Raw genomic sequence first — 22,423 nt, 5'->3', positions numbered from 1 at the left:
AATGTTCAATGTTGCTGCCTGTGTGATCAGTGAAATTCTAAACATTTTTTTTTTCCCCAACTATTTTTTTCTATAGCGTTTTAAACTTGAAATGGGTCAATTGGGGGGTTTTACAATTGAAAGTCTTACACTTGGAGCAAATGAGTTGGCTGTGCATTATTCCTAATGGGAAATACTTATTTGAAACCATCCCATGAAAACACTATATTCCTTAATTTCATCCAGCAACAGACAAGGTTTTTATAGCATCCGCGTATGAAGGCTAATGCACACACATTAACAACTGTACTCATGCAATTGTCTGGGGGGGGGGAATTGCGTGGGTAACATGGGGAAACCCGCTTGTGTTCTTTTTAAAAAGACATTTTAGAAATTACATGCTATATTAAATTGTAGCAGGTTAAATTGACTCATGAATATTTTAGGTGTAGTAAATAAACAGTAAATAACAGCAGGTTTAAGAAGCCCCATGCCATTTTTTAAATTTTTTTTTTAAAGTACTGGAGCCTTGAGATACATGTTAAATTCCTAACATGGCCACACTTGTAACTCAAGTCAAACCTTCAAAACAACAGATCCTATCTTGAAAATTTCTCAGGTTGGGTCACTTGTATGTCAAGGCACAACTATAACTTTCTATTTCTACACATATAGCACTTAATAACAGCAACATCACATATGCGTTCAAACTCAATGAGAGATCCTAATATGCATCTTGTTGTGGACGGGTGTGCCATTACTTTTCTTAGCCCAAACAAGTATTGATTAGGAAATATTGGACTTTTTTTTTTGAGAAATGATCAACAGCCAAATCATGGACAGAAAGGCTGTGATGTCACAGCATTACTTCAAGACTCAAACTTCATTTACTATGATCTCATTCCAGTGCTATAAAAAGCCACTAGGGGGCATGTGTACATGATAAGTAGGAATTGATGATCCAGAAGAAGAAGAACAAGCCCACAATTGATGTATTATCGTTCCCATCGTCGTCGTCGTCGTCTCTCTGGCGTCGTGGCTCAGCGACAACATCTTTCAACGAGCATGTGTCATTTTGGTTAAGTCCTTCTCTTTTAAAAGACAAACAGGAATCGTTTTTTTTTTCATTTTTTTTTTCATTGCAGTTGTTTGACTGTGGAGGTTGGCGGGAAAGAGTCTGGCCTCTCGGTCACCCCCTCAGTGGGAGAGTGTCGATGAGATTGTACTGGCACTCAGCATCGGCCCGCTTTGGAGCGGAGCGACGGCTTTGCCAAGACGATTGTCATTATGTGCACAGCGGGCTCATTCCCGCATCTTGTGTCATTTAACACAGACACACACACACACACACACACACCCCCACACACACACACAAAAAAGCTCGACGTGGACAAAAGTATTGGGACGTATGTCTGTTATATATGCAAGAAGAGGCTCATTATATACATGCACTTTTTTAATACAAATATGAAAAAAAAATAAATAAATCTGGGCAATAAATCGAATTAATTCAATTAATCGTCATTTTGAAAATCGAATCCTTGAAAATGAAATTGAATTTTGTCTTCTGAATTATTAAACAGTGTCTTTCTTATGTTCTGTTACATCCGGATGTTATTGTGAGTTGTATTTTTGCTAACTATACGGATGTTGCGTTTGTTAAAACTGATTTAGAATCATTACACATTATTGTTGTCTGAACATTTTGCACAGAAATTTTTAAATAAATGAAACCTTTAAATAAATGTTTGTTGGGTTTGTTCGATTAAAATTGATTAAAATTGTAATCATCCTGAATGACTCATTTATTTATTTTTTTTGTGGCCCTATTGCCCAGCCCTAATTTAAACATAATACAGTGCAGAACGTTGCAATGGTTTATATTAATAATACGCACATTTTTTTTAATATAAACTCTGTCTCATTTATGCTCAACAGAAATCTGCTGCTGTATTTTAATTTTGATCACAATATTTAGCATACGATAATATTTAATAATAATAATAATAATAATAATAATAATAATAATATTTAATAATACAGTATTTAAATAGTATATCAATTCAAAAACATGTTTTCCATAAGATGTCAAAATGTCATGTTAAGGACTCATTTTTTTTTTAAATGGAGCTCCTCAACTCACTTGAAATAGTTTCCCTGGCACTGAGATGTCACCAGATGGTTCCAATGCAATACTATAATAGTGAGATTTTCAGCGAATAGCAGAGGATGGGTTCCAATATAAAAATGTGCCAATGGGCAAATTTGCAAATGCCAAAACCGCTATCATTCGGGTCACGGCACCAACTGAAAAGTTCTGGGCAAAACTTAAAAAAAAAAAAAAAAAAAAAAAAAAAAAAAAAAAGTAAAGGGACCGAGTCCTTTTACTTTTAAAGACTGTACATTCGCAGTTCAACTATTTAATGCCAGAAAGATTGTGAGCTGTTCGCAACGTCGAAACACAATTCATCAGAATAGTTGTAAATGAATTTAAGGGGCAGAGAGGACCGAACTGGCCATCAAAAAGAATGAAGGCTGTGTAACAATACTTTGGAGCTGACTTGAAAGCATCTCAAAGAGTAATTACAAAGGACGCAAATGAAACATTTTCTCATTGGTGAGGCTTTGAAAGGAGGCAGCGCTAATCAGCTAAGAGTAATGTGTTGTTTTCGCTCCACAACATGAAAAGGAAGCGACAACGTTGACGGATGAAGACGAGGTCGCTCGCGCTCGTCTCGCAGGCGAGCCGCCGCAAGAAGAAGCTAACGTCTCGCGTGCGGTTTGAAGTGCAGCTTGGCTTGCCAGTGCGACGCTAAAAGCGAAAATCTGGCTAACTCGTCCCCTTGTAAAGCCGCGGCGGTGCCTCGTAAAGCCACCCACGGCGGATTTGATAGCGCATATTATGGGATGTTCGGTTGGCCGCCGCAGACTCTACGACAGGATGTGCTGGGGATTCGGTTTCAAGACGAGCGTGTGGACTGATTGATGGTTACTGGGGTGTACCGGTAAGACCAAAATCACAAGTGGGTATGCACCTCGACTTTAAGGTCAGGGTTAAGGTCACGCTGGGTACAGTAAGGGAAAAAAATGCTAATCATCAATCTGCTTGTGATGTCAAACCACTGCAAACTGCTAGTAGTAAATTCTCAAATATGTAAACGGGCCACACCAATTTAATTGGCTGATATAAGCTCTTACAAATAATTGCCTTTTTTTTTTTTTATTCCAGATTTTTTTTTAAAAGATAATGGCATTGGAAAAAAAGAAAAAAAAACTGGACTGCCATTTTTTTCTCTGTTGTAAAAGTAAACAAATACTATCAGAAAAAGTGTTGTAAAAGAATGAAATGATCGGTCTCTTATTCAGTCTTTAATGTTGTCAGTGTCATTGACATATTTTTTTAAATTAATTGGTATTGGCCTAAGGAAAAAAAAAAAATCTATTATTGCTCGAGCCCTAGCAAATAATACATTGTTTCTTTTAAAGAAAATGCAACCAGAGCTGTCAAAATTAATTGATTAAACAACAAGTAATTGATTCCCAAATTAATCGACAAGTACTTTAATAATCGAGTAATCGTTTGGAGCCATTTATTAATTTAAAATTGTCCAAATCCTCTGATTTCAGCATATCAATAGCAATTCTTCACTGATTTCTGCAGTCTTTCATGAAAGAAGAGTGATTATTTTCTGTGTTTCATCAAAATAAGACATTTGCAAACATCTGTTTTTACTTTGGGAAACAATGGTACAACATGAACTACAAATACCCGACCCCCCCGACCCCCCACTCCCACCACAATCGCCTATTTTTTTTGTCATCACTATATGAATACCAAGTACAAAATAAACACTACTAACTGATTAATAAACAGTAATCTGGGAAAAATGTTTTTGTTATACACTATAATGCAAAATTCAAATGAATCAGATTAATCGATTGAATAATTGATATATTAAGCAGCTCTATTCCATTCATTCAATATTTTGTCTTCTATTTCTGGAAAGAAACGCCGCAGACAAATGTAACGGTAACAATTTAAATACTCTGGATTACTGTGATGTACTATAAAGAAATAAAACAAATAAAATACATAATCACTAATAGCATTTGCTACTGCTTCTGTTTCTTCTGAAGCGTCTGCTAGCCCGAGGCTGAGCTACATTGTGTTTGTAATTTGCTGTTCCATTTTGTGTCTGAACCGCACCACAAAAATATGGACGACGGCGACTCCATGTACCAATAACAAATGAAAGCGAAATGTAACGTGACAACAATGTTAGATTACAAAATCAACTTACCACCCAGGTTGTCCGCCTCCTTCTCCTGCAGCAGGCCGGCCGAGTCCTCGTCTCCCTCCAGAATCAGTTCCGTTTCGGGACTCTGGCTCGGAACACTTTGGCCGGGGAAGACCAAAGTCTTCAGCTTGACCAGCTCGTCCTCTTCTGTCGCTGCCAAGAACAAATCAAAGGGATACATACACAACACAATGTTTATGGTATTGTTTTTTGTTTTTTGCATTTTTATTTACGGGAGTTGCATGTAGTTGTTTTTACACAATCTGCCCCCAAATTCTTGTGCAAACAATGGCCTGGAAATTTCCATTTTCCATCCATCCATCCATCCATCTATTTTCTTAACCGCTTATCCTCGCTAGGGTCACGGGGTGCTGGAGCCTATCCCAGCTGGCTTCGGGCAGTAGGCAGGGTACACACCCTGAACTGGTTGCCAGCCAGTCCAGGTTCCATTTTACACTTGACTTATGATTTAATTAATGCATCAGATGTGTGAAACTGTTGAGTAGAGATTGACTGATTTTTTTTTTGATTTTTTTTTAGGGACAATACTGATGTTGATTATCAGTAGTCAGAGACCAATAACCAATATTTGAAGCCGATATTCATTTTCAGTAAAAAGGAGGAAAAAATATTCCAGAGTCCAAAAGTTTTAAAATACAAATTACAATTTTGACTTTGTTATAAGGTCTTAAAGCATGAATGCTTATTGAACTTTTTTTTTTTTTTTTTTCAATCTTAGACAATATACTTCATTTTAAATTTTTAAAAAGAAAATGTTAAGTGAGCTACCAAGGTTATCAGTATGTCTTAAAAAGTTAAATGGAAACTTAAAGTAGTAAATATCATAGCTGTTTTTTCCTGAATTAAAAAAACAAACAAACAAACAAACTGAAAAGTCTGTTTTAATGTTGAACAAAAACAAAAGGTTCAGAAGGTCCCCATGGTCAGCAGCATCTCTTATAAAGTTAACTGAAAATTTAAATAAATAGTTTCCTGAGATTAAAATGGTTTTAGCTTTTATTGGGCGCCAGATTTTGAAAAAGGCCGATACATTATTTTTATATATTTGTCAAAAGCTGATACCTGGCTGGTCTATCCTTACTGTTAATTGATCCACAGTTCATCTCCCATTAACTTCATCTGATAGGAGTCCACCAAATGAATGTTTCCGACTTTTCCTTGGAGAACAATCTCCAGTGAGCATCTCTTAGCATGCTACACAGTAAAAATCAGGAAGATGCCACATGCCACAGCACATAAAGGCGGGCAACATATTCCCCGACGGAACGCATCTGAAGATCACAGGTACATTTGCTTTCATTCCCCGACAAGGTCAGCAATGAAACACAACGTTTGCGTCTTGAAAGACCAACGGCTCGCCGTCGATTAGCGACGTGGCTCGCCGCTTTTGGAGACGTGACAAGCGGCGAGGCTGAACAGACAGCGCAATTAGGTTGCACCGGGACTTCATCATCTGCCTGCAGCTCCCCGTCTTCATACATCCCAACAAAACAAAAGGAGGGGTTTATTTTTGCAGCGCGTTCATCGGCTCCAAACTGCCCCCGACAGGCTGCTGTGTTGTATCTAATGTACAAAATTAAGCGCATTACACACACACACACAGCAACTTTTGAAATTGAACAGGTTTAACATGTACAATTTACAGCAGACATCGATTTCTGAGCAGATTTCAGAGGTAGAATCACTCCTAAATCACCAACACCAAAGTCAAATCTGAAAAGAGAATCTTTCAGAAACATCTGAAAATCAGACCTTTGCTAATTTGGATCAGAAGGAAGAACATCTTCAAATTGAGTGCGATTGTCAACATGGGTGCAGCCCACACCACATGATAAGTCAGAATGCAATCGGGTAATTTTTTTTTAAAGACAGAAGGCAATCGGGTTATTGCTAGTGGTCTAACGATATCCCAACATGCAATCATTATCACAATATTTTGGGAAGGTTGGTGAAAAAAAGTCACAATATTGTACTTTTGTACATAACAGCAATACAAATAAACAACCTACAATCTCTAATAACTATTAATATTGCACGCACACATTGAGTTCTTCCACATATTGATTTGCTTCACAAGCATATTCCGCTCCCCTATATCTGACCATTAGCATGGATTTTAAACATAGAAGGGCCAAAACATGCCTTGTGAAAATTAAACTGCACTAAATAACTAGCCACCAGAGGGTGCTAAAAATGCACAAATTGAAATCAACCTGACTTTTTTTTTTTTTTTTTTAAACAGATGTGCTGCTATTAATATCATGACATGACGACAATATCGTGCCGGTTTTAATATTGCGCCAACACGATATTGTCGTTATTGTTACATCGCTGGTCATTGCTGAATTTGATTTGACGGGGGCGGGATTCTAAAAGCTAAAATCTGATCTGATTATTGGTTTCTGTGTATCCCACACAACATTAATGTTGCTCGATCAGAATGAAGGACAAATACTCAAATTGGTCCCGATTATCGATGTGTGTAATATAGCCCAAACCACAAGATAATTAACTCATTCACTGCCTTTGACAAGTATACTTGTCAATTGTATTTTTTAGAGCGGTGCTAAATGGGGGCGAATCTGAGCATGCTCCACTGTAAATATCAAACTTGGAAACAACTTTACTGATGCCCAACCACCGGTAGATGACATCATTGCCCCATTTTATAGGAAATAAACACAGTTTCAGAGTCCATGGGAGAAATGGCTGTATTTTGGCAAACCTACATTTTTCTGCTGTCAATTATAAAAGAACGGGACGGGACAAAAAGTAGGGAGTCTATTCTGTTATTTGGTAGATTCGGTTTATATATAATTATTGAATGTAATATCACGCGAGTATTGGAAATGTAAAAATGTTCTATAATGACTGGCAGTGAATGAGTTTTAAGTATGCAGGGTATATTCTTTCAGAAACATCAGAGAATCTGACCTTTAGTGACGTTGATCACAAAGGGGGACAAATGCTCAGATTCATCCCAATTATCTGCATGTTTGCAGCCCACATCTATTTTGTCAGAAACATGAACTAATCAGGCCATTGCTGACTTTGACGGCAAGTTTGGGAAAATGCAGAAAGTGTCAGTAGGCGTGTAGCTCACCTTTCAGCCCACCTAACAGGCACCTTGTCTTGCAGAGGTCACATTTGAACAAAACAAAAGCAAAAGCCCACTTCCTGCTCTGCTTTGTATCTGGAGCGCTCTCGCCAGATGGAGGGAAGCAGTTTTAAGCATTTCAGGGCAACAGAAACATGAAAAAAAAAAACTCCCGCATGCAGTTACAGGCCAATGTAGGCTGGAGATCAAAGTGAAACGTGTCATTTTGTAAAGGATCCTGCTGAAAGGCTGATGAGCAGACGTGCTGATGTTTGGATTGGCACATTGGAGCACCAGGCCTCACTAGACTAAATAAACGCGGCTAATTCCGACAAGCGCGCAAAAATCACAAACGTCCACCGCTGTGCGCCGCAGCTTCGCCTTCAACGCAATTTTGGACTTCTCATGGAAAACGTAACGTGTGCTCTGGAATCATCAAAGAAGGGAAAGGAATTCGATACTGCTGCATGTGGTCGTCAAAGTCAAACATTGAGTCATTTTTACAAATGAACCACATTGGCGAGGAGGTGTAATCAATTATTTTTATCATCATCAAGCTTGACCAAACATTTTAAGTTGTAATAGGGAGTCCGGATTTCCATTACTATGTGACCTGAATTGATCAGAGACGTATGTAAGAAATTAACAGGCAAACATAATTTTAACACCACCTGTTCACTATAAATGTAATTATTCTTGTGGGACTAATCAAGCCTTGTGAATCTGAAACAGTTATAAATTCAAAGAATTTGATATTTATTCATCCAACCATTTTTAACTCATCGCTCCCAAAAACATATAAAAACGTTCTATTTTAAAAGTTAGTGAATAATGGTGAAACTTAGCTATATTCTAATGCTAATTGCTGCAAAACGGAAGCAGATTGAAATATATATACATTTTTCTGACGAGAGAAGAGACTCTTTTTACTAGGTTTCATATTTATAGCAAGTGAACACAATATTCCGTGGGCCTTGCAAAATCAGTCAAAATCCAGTATAACAGCGAAGGGGGATGCTTCAGTGATAATGGCTGGTCGTGAATGAGTTAAGCTGGATTTAAAAGTAATGACACTTGGGACTAACTTCTATTGGCAGCTTCTCTCATTCGTGCGCAGCATAACAGCTACCAGTAAATGCTGCTTCACCATGTTTACTTTGAAGTGCAAACATGAACCCTGATTGACCCGAGTCTGCAGACCTCGGAGCCCGACTGGGTTTATATTCATTTAGCTTTATTAAAAAAAAAAAAATTTTTTTTTATTTTTTTACATTTCTAAGCCATTCACTGATTTGAAGTGTACTATTTGAAAGCGAGCTTTTCTGATGTTAGCCAAACTGGATTCTTTTTTTTTTTCTTTTTAACTTGTAGATGATTCGATCTCGCTGTTCACACATATTAGCATCAGAAGTGTGCATAATAGCGTTGACATTTCATCTCCCATAGAGGCCAGACTGATTTAAGCAACAGAGTGTTGAGGGGTCTCTCAGTCCTAAGTATTGAACAGAGCAGACTTAAAAGGCTTTAAAAATATACTTCTCTCAAGTTTATATTCTTTCATTTCCTCTGCTGCTGGGCATGCAAGCGATATGTGACACACATTACTGTATATAGTTACGCACACATTCACACACGCAGAGTACGGTGACCTCAAAGGGAACTCAAAAGGCGCTTTAAGTTTGGGAGCTTGCACAGGAATTATTCTGTTTTATGTCTCATGCTGTCAGATCTCTTTAAATAAGTCCACTGATTTGCGCGAGCATTCTGACATCGTATGGAACGCGAGCTCCATAGACTGACTTCAATATCAAATGCATTGCTTGGGCTTGCATGGCTGCCCTCCCACGCACCCGCGCATTCCGCACAGAGCCAACGAGAGGTCCGCACGGGCTGCCGAGATACCGCCTCACGTCTTCCCGATATCTCTTTTGAAGCCTGCCAAGGGATTAGAAACAACAGGCTCGTACTTCCCGTGATGCAAAAGCGTCGCTTTTGAGCGAGCGCGGCAGTTCACATCATAACGTTGATTTAGTGTCTGCCAGAGGTTGCAACAGTCCTCGTCCCAAGTTAAACACAAGCGGCAGATATTGCTCATGCGTGACCATCCATTCCAACTCAACAAATGGGAGTCGAGAACCCCTTGGCTATCTGAGCCCTGCCGCGAACAAACAAAATCTGCCAAAAATTGACACCCATACAAAAAAAAGTTTTTAACTGCCGATGTATATTAAAAGATGATAGAGAAGCATTTTATTTTTTTTTTAAATCACACACACGACTATATCCCAAATAAACTAAGCTCCTCCTCTTAGTTCAACGTAGTTGATTGGCAATAAGATGCCACCAGATGGCATCAAAACCATATTTTTATACTCAACATTGCTTTGGCTGTATTTAAAGTGATTCAAAACTTATAACTACTTTTTCAGTATTGGATTAGGCTTTGTGTATAAAGAATAAAAGTGCAAATATCTCTGGCATCTTATTCCCTGAATTTTATTTTAAACCCAATGAGTATCAAATTTCGAATGCACCGTGATGAGCGCCATTATCCTGGTCATGTGATCGTGATGATGTATCTCGTGCGTAAACACAGCTGTCTTCATTTATTTCAATGGGAGTTTGCTGACGTAATGGGCAAGAAAAAAAAAAAAAAAAAAAAAAAAAAAAAAGACTTCTTCTATCCCAAATACTGTACAAATTCAATTCAGCGTAAAATCCTCAGCACGTCCGGTTTCATGTCATTCCGTGCGGGGTGGCCTCTCCTAATGTGGGCTAAAGCGTGATTATCACACAACATGTAGCATGGCCTGGGAGAGTAAATGTCACCCAATGTTTACCGTCCAGGTTAGGGGCCGTGCACAACTTACATTTCCAGAGTGAACAGTTGTCAATGGTGACTTGACTGGTAATTTGAGCTTCTGTAACACGCAACTTGCAGATGCTACCCAACTGCGCTATGAGCCGGAAGTGACCAATATAACAATCAAATGTGATAATACAATTACCATTACGATTACCTGAGTGGAGGGGCAAACATTTTCAAAAAATAGGCAACATACAAAATATTTTCTCAGTTGTGATTTTCCACTTGATGGATTGGCAGTCCTTCCTGAATCAAACATTTGCATACAGACATTTATAAGTAAATGTCCCGTTATATGTTTGAGTGGGGCAGTTCACTTTCAGTCCAAATTGAGCCTGGGTGAGGATAGTCTGACCGCGGTGAGGACTCGGCCTCAAGAACAACGAGTCCGTCTGTAGCAATCAGCGCCAAGCGAGAAGAAGATTCTCACCTGATTGCAGACGGCAAGGACACCCGGAGGTAAAACACCCCGTTAAACACTTGGATCAATATTAACGTGACTTCCATTTCATGCTTGCCCGCTTCCAATCAGCCGACAATATACTCCCAACAGCGGGTGCAACAGGGCAGCTTATTTCAGGCCGACGGCGGCGACACCAAATGTGCTGGCTAAGCTGCCAATGCGGCTAATAGACAATGAGACAGAGTGTCCGCCAAATCACACGCGCGCACGCCCACACTGCACGAAAAGTGATGACAAAGGTTAAGCTACTGCCCCGATGGCCTTCTTGGAGCTGTTATTATTTTTTATCATAATGTTCTTTCAACTAGGCACGGGCCAATATTTGAGTCTGACAACCATACATCATTTTTTTTCCTCATTAAACACACTATTTCATTTGTAAACAAAATATAGAATATTTGGGACAGAAGAAACATGTACCAATTAAGTTGAAATTAATTAATAAACAACTGTTACATTCTTCGTTTTATTTCATCTTCTTAGCAAGTAACAGTGTCCAATCACTGGTAAGCTAGTTTTAGAACAGACCTGTGGGCTACTTATGTTGTCCTTGGGGCTAATGATTACCTACTGGCACCATTTTTTTTTTTTCCCAAAAAAGTGAAAAATCTACCACAATTCTTCAAAATTCTTGAAAAACTGCAATAATTCATAGAAAAACAAAGTACTTTCTGAAAGTCAACATAGATTTAGAGCAAATTGGCCAACCACATTCGGAGAAATTACTGACAAAAATAAATTCACAATAGGACTGTTTGGCGAGCTTCCTGGTTTCGTCACAGTTGCATATCCCCGCCCCCAAACACAATGCCGCTCTGTGATTGGTCCGAACCACCAGCGGTTCGGAACGGCGGTTATCTGCGGGAGCAGTACAAGATGCATTCTCCGGAGTTTGTGAACTCACAAATACCGCGGGAAGTTATCTTGCGAGAGCAAGATTAGCACGCAGTATTAGTGGTAATTGAAAATTCACTTTTAAACTATGATAATTGGACCATAACGACTTTCAAAAAACGAAAATAAATACATTTATGAATAAAAAAAAAACTCACTGAGTATCGGAAGTTAGAAAAAATGATTCTTGAACCATGGATGCACTGACTAGTCATGTGGGAAATCAGATTGCACCAGTATGTGCAATCTCTACATTTGCATCATCAGTCAACAGAAAGCTCCAAATTATGCCCTAAAAACAGCAAGACTGATATGCACGTCTAACAAAGTGCTCACTGGCAGCTTTAAAGATGGCACAAAGCTCTACACAATCTCAAAATAACTCCTTTGAGTGCACACAACAAATAAATAAAGAAAGTGAGGGAGGCGGCGAGCTCTTAATGTTGAGGAGAAAACAAAGGCGACGGCGAGACTGCGTCAAAACAGACACAGGCCACTCACTCAGCTGAGTGTTCTTTGTGAGGGGAAACAAAAAGAAAAACAATCTGTCCACATCACTTTCATTCCTTCAAGCGAGGAGCGGGCGAAGAGTGACGCGTGCTGCGAGCGCCGCGCGTCTGCCCTTCTTCAAACGGCAAAAGATGGCGGCTGAAGCGCGTCTTGTCATATCCCGCTGTCAAAGCAGAAAAAGTCTGCATTCTTTTTGGACGTTTCTCCATTAGTCTCAGATTTGAGCGCTTTAATAGCCATTCTCGGGGGCCTCAAACGCGCCGCTTTGTTCTTTTTTGCTGCCCGTGCCAGCTGCAGCCCACTGAAACGTTCGACGGAGAGCTCGTCGAGTGTGGATGTGGTCGAGGGTGCGTGTCGGGAGATGGCGCGCTCACCTCTGCGACCTTACCACAAAAAAAAAACAAAAAAACTGCAGCGCTACAAAGAATGTGCTGCCGAGTGACTGTCATGCTACTGATGTGAAGATGAGAGCATTAAGAGACAACTGTCTCGGATGCCGGCTTCTGATCGGGGCTTGCTAAAGCGAATTCCCTTGGAGAAGTTTGTCAAATTACCACTCCTGGAATTTGCCCAAAATTACCACATCCAACCAAAATGGCAGACGTCCTATTCAATTTCATGCATGAGTCATTTAGACTTTTTTTTTTTTTTTTTTGTGCATCCTGTTCAGTCTACCAAATGTCATGATTGGTGAAACTGGTGTCAGGTGCTAATTGACTGAAATGAAAGTCAGCCTTATCTAAAGCATCTGTTTTTGGCCGTTGGTGGTTCGAGCCCCCCTTATCTCACTTCTGTATTTCTGGACATCGTCAGGACCAATGTTATTTTTAGCAAAATAAAATAAAAACAAAAATTATTTTTCAAATAACGAAGAATAACAAACTATGTTTACAAAACTACAAATACAGCGAAAATGTCCTTTGTTTTAGTCTTTCTTAATTTAATGCAGCATCCTTTAGGGATGATTTTGGATGTGATTTTAAGTATATTATTTATTTAACCGGAATAAGGACGTTTGAAAGTGACGTCACCTAGCAGTAGCCAACAGAAAAACACCTTCAGATGATGTCGCTCCTCAGCGACAATTTTTTGTGCTGGACTCACCTGCTTTTTCATTTAACTCAGCCGAAATGCAATGCTAGGTCAGAAATTAGTTACTTTTTTTTTTTCATTTTACCATGGTGTTTATTAAATAATGAACACAAGTAATACACTAAAAAAAAAAGAAAAAAAAAAGAAAACTAATACGGAAACTAACTAAAATTAAACTACAACTAAGCATTTTTGAAATAACTAAAACTAATTGAAAAAAAACTAACAGAGCCACTCTTAAAACTAATAAAATCTAACTAAATTTAAAAAACAAAATAAAAATAAACTGAAATGAAAATTCCAAAACTATAATAACCCTGGCCGGGACTCATGAGGCCGTCTCCACGACAACGAGACGCTGTGTTTCGGTGAGTTGGTTGGGACCAGACTTGCGTACACAGAGCCACACTTTACACACTGCAATACACAACCTTGTGTCGATGCCCTCTGCCCCACCCCACTTCCACATGTGCTAGTATTCAAGTTACTGTATGCTGTGCATTAATATGTGCCCGTTTGCTGAGCTTTTTTTTTTGTCCCAAAATCCATACTGTGCTTGATTATACTCTTTATAATGTTTCAAAACATTGTGATTGACGACTGCTGACCTGAACTGAACATTAACAAAAATCTTTTAGCTATTAGTAAGAGCTAAACTATTTTTGTCAAGTTCAGAAATTGTGTAATAGGCTATTACACAATTTTTCATAAAAAAAACAACAATCCAAATGACTCGAGCTGAACTTGTGAGAAGGATGGGTAGAGTGGATGTCATAAATACTGTAGTCGTGCAGAGAAGCTGACAAGACTGCCTGATGGCAGAGTCGCCACTTCTAAAGGGACACAGACTGTGAACCAAACTTCCATCATTGGGTTTGTGGAAAACAATTTAATGGCTGGCTTGCTAACAAACATCAGCTCGACAGCACGCTATCCACAACTGTGTCAAAACTGCACTCTGTGCTTATTAATCCGAGCAACGGAAAAGTCGATTGATGAGCCAGTGCCTCAATAATCACGGAAACCCCAGAATGGCTTCCTCCATTTTTGACTCAATCTTACCTGTTGAAACACATATGACTCTTCCGCGCAAGTTATCTCACGTAAAAATCATCTTTTGGGCTGACAATTCACACATTCAAACTATAGTGATAGAAAATGCGGCAGATCATCATTCAAGCAATTTCCGGTATTTTCTCAATCTCTTTGTTGTTTCCAAGCGGTTCCATCTTTCCGCGCTCAGAAGTGCGTGTGTTGTCATGGTGACAGGTCTTGCGAATTTCAATCCGGATGAAGCTCGGCCTCCTTTTTAACAACTAAGAGCGTAGATTAAACGCAGACTGAGTTGCAGGTGACAAATGTTAAAGCCTTGGCAGAGGTCACGGCTCTGGATTTAATAGTTGCTTCGTCGGCAATCATGTGAATTTTACTGGCAAGCAAAATTGTCCTTGGCGGATGACATTAGCGCTTTCTTTGCCCGGCAGACGTCAGCACATCACAGAGAGCCCGCAAAATTAGCCAATCACTCGGATCAAGCGACCCCCCCACCCCCCCTGCCAAAACAGCACACACACACAAAATTAAGAGCAGACGGCACAATGATTGCTTGTATGGACCACCTGCAGCTGCAGGCGGCAGCTGCTATGTGTTGGTGCTGGAACCCAAATCGACCAGATGACTTCCTGAACTTGTCCAACAGTCCTCATGAGATCAACGCTAGTCTAGAACATTGTGGTCAAGGGGGGGTCTAGACCAGACTCAGATTTGACATGAGGTGGAGAGTGTGGTTAATTTTCATTAGGGATGTTTTGGCCCTTTTATGTTTTAAAATCTACACCAATTGTCAGATGAATATAGTATTCCTGTGAAGCAAGTCAATATGTGGAGAAACTCCATGTGTGCATGCATTAACAACACAACACAAAACAACACAACACATTAATAATAAAAAATACTAAAACATAATAATAACATAACATTGATGTTATGTACAAAAGCACAATATTGTGCTTTTTTTTAAGCATGAGCTCTTTTTATTTTTGTATTTTCTTTAATTTAATTTATTTTTTTATTTTTTTATTTTTATTTTTTACAATATTGTGACCTTTTTTAAATATCGCCAACCTCCACACAATATTGTGATAATTATCGTATCGTGAGCTTCATATCGTGATAATATTGTATCGTGATGTTTTGATATCGTTTACATCCCTAAGTGTGACTGTTGGAACCTTTTATGTGGAGAAGTGTCTATTTGGGAATACGCACGAGTGTAAAAGCAGCGTGTGTTAAAAAATAAAATTAAATAAAAAAAATTAAAAAAAATGATAAAGGACTGTTATTGTTCTGCAACCTGAACAAGCTGCTGAAAGTCATTTAAAAGTGGACCAAAAAATAAAAAAAAAATAAAAAATCAAGGCTGGGTATTTGCAGCTGAAAGTGGGTCGAGGGGGTTTACATTATTAGCTTGTGAATCAATACGCTCGTTCTGCAGTTGCTATTTAATCACGAGGCCAGAAGGGCTGTTTAATAGCAGTGCTTTTGCGTAAAAGTCAGTGTTGCGTTAAGTACGAGTAAAGTTGACCCAAGGGTGAAGAGTGTGTGTGCGTGTGCGCGCGCGTGAGCTCACCGTACTCCTGCAGAGTTCTGCACGGCACGTCCGAGTGCGTGGAGCCCAGCGGGTTTCTGACGAATCGCCGCCTCCGCCGCAGGTCGTCCTCCCAGTAGTCCAGACGCCACAAGTCGTGAGGCGGCCTGGCAAGCAAAGAGGGAAACACGTCGGGTTAACAAACTGAAGGTTAAGATGAATATTACATGACGCATGCAAAAATATTCGGGGTTAAAGGATTTTTTGAAAATGATGCCATGACACAAACAGAAAAAAAATAAAATTGTAAAATAAACCAATATTAAGTAAAAAATATATAAAAACAAAAAACACGCATATTAGTGAAAAAAAATCATGAAAAATATACATATAAAAACATATGTAAAAACAATGAATAAATATAAGATACCAAAAACATAAATATATTTTTTTTTATGTAAGACAAAAATGTTTTATGAAAACATATACAGAGAAGGTGAAAACAAGAAAACAATAGATATTTTTTTTTTTAAATATTAGTTGAAATATAGAATATTGCTGCCAACAACTACTGCACACAAACCATCTGAAATTATATCATGAACAAGCAAGTAGATATCATGAGGTGAAAAACGGTGTTAGCAGCTTGGCCAATGCATATGCAGTACTGTAAGTATTGCTAGCTAATAAGCAAAAAACAGCAGGGACCAGAATTTAGCTTCTATAAATCACACGATGCTCCATTAACAACTCCAGCATCAAATTACAAGTCAAAATGGCCTCTTGCCTCGATTTTTAAACAGATTTTTTTTTTTTTTTTTTTTTTTTTTTTAACAAGTCTTGTAAATCAAAGGTAGGCATCTCCCACAAACAGCGTGGGTTCTAATGACCGGGGGGGTCTCTCATGGCGCTTGACGCATGAACCCATAAAAGCAAGACCCCCCCCCCCCCCCCCACCCGCCCCCATCTTCCCCTCCCTCCCCGTCCGTATATGTGTGCCAGAGATTAAAATAATGTGTTGAAATATTCATCGTAATGATTCCCAGAGCCCTGGAGCAAGCCCACTGAAAATTGCATTTTTATTCATTATTAATAACAGCGAATTAGGGCTGTTAAAAGCGAGAGGGTGCTGGGGAAAATAATTCCAGCATGTGGTAACCATCTTTTTGTAAATGATTATTCCGACATTAGCGTGGACCCGGCCGGCCGGGATGGCTTTATTGCAGGCCCCTAATGCAGACCATTAAGCACCGGCAACGGCAATAGGTGACTAAGTGCTGCTTGTTCTCGCGCTCCAGCTGGAGATTTTTTTTTTTTTTTTTTTTTTTTTTTTTTAATGGCCGTGATGGAGGTAATGCTGGAGAATGCGTTGCCTTCATTTACCCTTGAGCTGGAAACAGATTCGTTATTCACGTAATTGCGCATACGTGACAAGCGGGTAATTGCGCACAGTTGACTGTTTGGGATTTTGTTTCGAAAATGATACCTCGACTATACGACAGACGTGACCAACGGGTTTTTCGATACGCAAGCAGTCACGCGGCCGATTTTTTGTTTTGAGTTGGGAGCAATCAATGGCGCCATTCTTCCAGTTGAACTTTTGTGTAGAACCACTACACATTAAAACAAAATAAAACATGTATTTAACCAAACCACATAACTTTGCCCGACTAAAGTCTTCTAGCTCAATGATAAACCATAATGGATAACGCCATAGACTGGCTAAAAAAAAACTAGCGTTGATGTTTTGTATTTATAGCAACTTAAGCAACAGCTATTTGAACACAAACTATGCAGCAACACAAATACACAGCCCATATAATATGCCTATATTCTTTATCCTCTTCAAGAAACCCACTAATATTACTTCATTTATTTATTAATTTATTTGTTTATTATTTGTTAGTTTATGGTAGTTTGTTAGCTTCAAAGGTTCAATTGAGGCTTTTTTTTTTCTCACCAAAAACATTCTAGAATGGCTTTGGCAAAAAAAAAAAATCAGGGGGAAAAAAAAGCTAAAATATCACAACAACTATTACAGGACTTTTGACAATAACAGCTTGATAATAAAGAATTGTGAGGCATAAGAGGCCCGCGGGCCACGGTTTGATCACCACTTCTTAAAAGGCTGCTTTATGAGTTTAATATTCCAATGATAAGATGACCTCCAACATATGTACAAACCGCTTGCCTTACTCCGGCGAGACCTTGGCAGGCGGCCGTCTACGTCAACGTATGGCTCGTGCCGGCATATTGAAGGAGTCGAAACAGATTAAAGTGTTACACGGATCACATGACAACTTCGCGTACACGCACACACACATTCAGTCCTCTATGTGAATAGCACAAGTGTCAGAAATCAAGCGGCTCAAGAGACTAAGCTGAGGTTTGACAGCAACAAGAGCTCACTTTCAGTTAAATATCAATCAGAATACAGCATCAGTGTGTGTGCGTGTAGGTTGCACGCCGCTGTCGTATATGCAAAGCGGATGCCTGGAGCTTGTCCTCTGTCAATCAGAGCGTTTAAAAGGAGGAGGAAGAGAAAGAGAGAGAGAGTTGTCAGTGGGCGGAAAAAAGAAGAAAGCCACGTAAATGATATTGTAAACGGTGGATTACAAGGCGCCGAAAATGGAAATCCACACGTTTCCAGGCCGAAGATTATGGCCGTTTAATTCGGGTGCCGAATAAGCAGTGTGTGGGGGGGGGGAATAAAGCCTCCACTTTGAAAATCCACCCAAGCAGATTGAATGAATGCACGTTTATCAGGTCTCATGCAGGTGGTTGGTTCATTTGTTTATGTCGCTTTTTTGAAAGTGTTGAAGACCACATTAACACGAAATTGTTTAAACAATCACTTTTTGCAAATATATATATATATATATATATATATATATATATATATATACATACATATGGGACAGCTCCCCCGTGACCCTTGTGAGGAAAAGCGGTTAAGAAAATGGATGGCTGGATAAACAGTCCACAGTCAGCTTGCTAACTGAATCATGTCCCCCTTGTCATTTTCTACCCTGTAAGTAAACTCACATAGAGCAATTTGCTTTGTGTGTATATATATGATGAGTCTGCTTGCAGGTGATTGGAATTTATTTTTTTTATTTATTTTTTATATTGGGTGCTTCCTTGACCAAATATGAATTTCTAATACGCTAACCAGCTTAATAAATTCCACTGAAAATCTCAAAGTGGGAATTTTTGAAGGCACCTGATGATAATAACCTGGAAATAAAAACTGAAATGTTGATCATTGCCTATTGATGCAGAGCATGATTTTTTCAGTCTACGGCAAAAATAAAGCAATTGGCATCAATGCTGCAATCTTGTTGGAGGGGAACGTAAACGACGAGTCCACATCTCAAAATTGCTCCTGGAATGTGCGCAGAGCCTAAACAACATGTTGTGTTAACACAAAGCTTGTCGCCGTAACAGGCTGGGCTAAAGAAGCGTGTGTATTAAGCCGCACACCTTCTTTCGTTTACACATCCAACGCGTCTGGCTTCATGACAACAATAAAAAATGGCCGTGACGAGGCCCGCCCGGATACGAGCAGAATTTATTAGATCGGTCGCCAATCAATCACTTAAATGGATTTCAAACTGCATTTTAAAAGCTAATTTTGCCGCACTGATAACCTTCGGGAAACGGGAGCGCCGTTATTTATGGAGGCTTTCAGCTTTGGCTAAGTGTGGCGGGATAAATGCAGGAAGGGGACTACATTGTCTGACTATCGCTCTCCTCTTTTCCAATAGACACTTAAGGTTGTTGTTGTTGTTTTTTGCTTTTGTTTTTTTTTAACTGCGCTTCATCCCAGACCACAGCATTTGTGAATGATTCTGCTCATAAAACTGCAGGGTGAGACGCATGTTTCAAAATAAAATGAAAAATGATGGTTTTGAAAATTGACAAAAGCTAAAAGTTATTGTGGAAACAGCGGGTCACAAGGGCTCATATTTGATTGGAAGGGTTTGTGTGAACCTCTAAATGACGCGGTAACCGAACAAACATTACAAAATCCATATTTAGCAGGAGTTCATCAAATGAGAGCGTTCAAAATCTGACCAAAATAGCAGCTTCACAGCAAAATGGCCGACTTCCTGTACAATATCAGGTTTGGGTGCTGAAGACTTTTGAATTCATCCTGTTATGAAATACAGCCGCTCAAATTCACATTGATCAACTGGTGGCAGGTGCTAATTTTTCCAACAGACAGGGGGCGCTACTGAGCAGATTTTGGAATGGTGTGTTGAGGAACCCAAAAAAATTACAAGACTTTCCACAGAGCAGTTCAGCAGATATTTTGCATTTTATGCAACATTGGTGATCACCTGTAATGTCATAATTGTGAGTTTTTTGCGTTTGTCTCCGCCCATTCTCCGTGTTGAAATTTTATCAGTATTTTGGGAGAATTTTTAGTGACATCGGGCTCACTTTGCAAACATCACATTACCAAACCCAGAAAACGAGAAAATTGATCGGCCTAATTCCACGAATCAGAATATTATATGCAGTCTGTAGTGGGGGCACATTCTTGCAAAGACATTTTTTTGCACTTCTTCTGGAAATTCACCCAAAATGGCCACTTCTAAACAAAATGGCTGGCAAATCAGTCCTTTAGACTTGTCTGTGTGTCCATCAAATTCTGTTCTCTCCAATTGGCTGGCAACCAGTTCAGAGTGTAGCCCGCCTACTGCCCATAGCCAGCTGGGATAGGCTCCAGCACCCCCCACGACCCTTGTGAGGAGCAAGCGGTTCAGAAAATGGATGGATGGATTCTGTTCTGGAGTTAGGGCTGATTTTTTTTCCCAACTTCCCAGTGAGTGTGCATTAGGGAAATGCTATCCATTCCAGAACTGGACACAACTTCCCACATATTTTGCCAAAAGTGTTCAAAAACGGAGTCAAACGCAAACCTTGCTGGAAGTGAAGACATTGGAAGGGATAACATCAGTTTGTTGTCAGTTGCAGTGATCAATTTGGTGTGTCTTCAGCCTCTTTGGCTAACGAAGACCCGCACGCACACGGGGCCAACTCACAGATAAAGGGTCCCCTTTTATTCTATTTCTACTGGCGGCGAGATTTGTGTGAGGCCGCCAGCAGGGAGGACACAGACATGCTGATTCAATAAAACACCATTATGCTCCTTTTAAAGGCGTCAATTGGCGACATGAGTGAGGGGGTAATTATTATAAATACCGGTAATCAGTGACAATTCTATTCAAGGGGGGCCATGGCTGGTCTCTCACACGCTGGTTGACGGCACACATGTATGTAAGAGAGAAGACAAGAAGTCTCTTCTTCCAGATGACCTTCCACACTATGACTCAATCAATTTAAGTGGCATGCAAGCACTCATACAAATGTGACAATGACCAAAAGATACATTACAAAAAAAAAAAAAAAAAAAAATCACAATGGACCCTTTAAGGTCAAGCATGCCATAAAATGTATTTTCCCCCTTAGGAAATTACAGACCAAACTGCCCCAACCTTTCTTTTAAAAATGAAAAACTTTATTAACTGACATTAGTGTAAAAATAAACCTTTTTTAATGAAAGCATATCAAGGCTTTTAATTGCTAATTGAGGGAGGAATATGTCTGTTTTACTGGTGCGCCTTATTGTTGGATATAAAAAAAAAAAGTCTACACGCTCCTGTTCAAATGTCAGGCTTTTTCATTTTTATTTTAAATGAGACCATCCAGGCTCCAGCCTTCCTGGTTGGACTTTGCATGTTCTCCCCGTGCCTGCGTGGGTCTTCTCCGGGTACTCCGGTCTCCTCCCACATTCCAAAGACATGCATGGCAGGTTAATTGGGCGCTCCGAATTGTCCCTAGGTGTGCCTGTGTGTGTGTGGATGGTTGTTCGTCTCTGTGTGCCCTGCAGTTGGCTGGCAACCAGTTGAGGCCGGCTGGGATAGGCTCCAGCACCCCCCGTGACCCTTGTGAGGAGCAAGCGGTTAAGAAAATGGATGGATGGATGGAAAAATGAGACCAAGATAAATCAATTCAAAACTTGTGTAAATTCGTGTGACCTGCAATATAACCTGTACAACAAAAAACACGAAAAAAAGGAAATATTTTCCAGACAACTGGGATAAGGTGTTTGCACAAATGTGCACACCCTCTTCTCCAGAAACCTCTGGCGAAACCTCACGCAAACTTCATATGTTCTAATAGGCTTTTCCTGACATGTTTTTGTTTCTAGCAGGAGTTGGAAGGTTTTTTTTGTGCTAACACTGACTGGTAGTTGGACTAACCAAAGTTCCAGTTGAAGAAAATGATGACGCTAGCACCAGCATGCATCACTGTAGCTATGTTTTTCTTTTGCTTATGAGCCATGTTGTGTTCGCATCAAACATACATTCTAGAATTTTGGACAAAGCACGCTTCTTATTTTCCAAATACATGTTTGAAAAATGTTCAGATGGACGAGTGTGAGACACTACCTTAAAGCTTTAAATGTGAATCTGCTTTGTTTTTTGTGGGAGGGTTCATGACCTGAAACAAGTGACGCTACTGCCTTGTTTCCTTTTACTGTCAGTTGTCAGGAAGTAAGAAAAAAAAAAAAAAAGAAGACACTGAAAAAAAAAATCTGGCCTGC

At 39.5% G+C, this 22,423-nt stretch overlaps 1 protein-coding gene across 4 annotated transcripts in view; it reads right to left on the bottom strand.

Annotated features, from left to right (window-relative positions):
- Positions 1-22,423, bottom strand: part of nbeab (neurobeachin b) — a 216,993-nt gene that overhangs the window by 93,805 nt on the left and 100,765 nt on the right. For all 4 annotated transcript variants that reach the window (XM_077540847.1, XM_077540848.1, XM_077540849.1 and 1 more), the window contains 2 exons: positions 15,850-15,974; positions 4,281-4,430 (listed from right to left, as the gene is read on the bottom strand). In XM_077540847.1, coding sequence (XP_077396973.1) covers positions 4,281-4,430; positions 15,850-15,974 — 275 coding nt within the window. The remainder of the gene's footprint in view (positions 1-4,280; positions 4,431-15,849; positions 15,975-22,423) is intronic.

This window comes from Festucalex cinctus, chromosome 13, assembly GCF_051991245.1.
Source record: "Festucalex cinctus isolate MCC-2025b chromosome 13, RoL_Fcin_1.0, whole genome shotgun sequence".
NCBI classification, from domain to species: Eukaryota; Metazoa; Chordata; class Actinopteri; order Syngnathiformes; family Syngnathidae; genus Festucalex; species Festucalex cinctus.
Note: the sequence above shows the minus strand (reverse complement) of the source record. Positions and strands in the feature narration are given on the sequence as shown.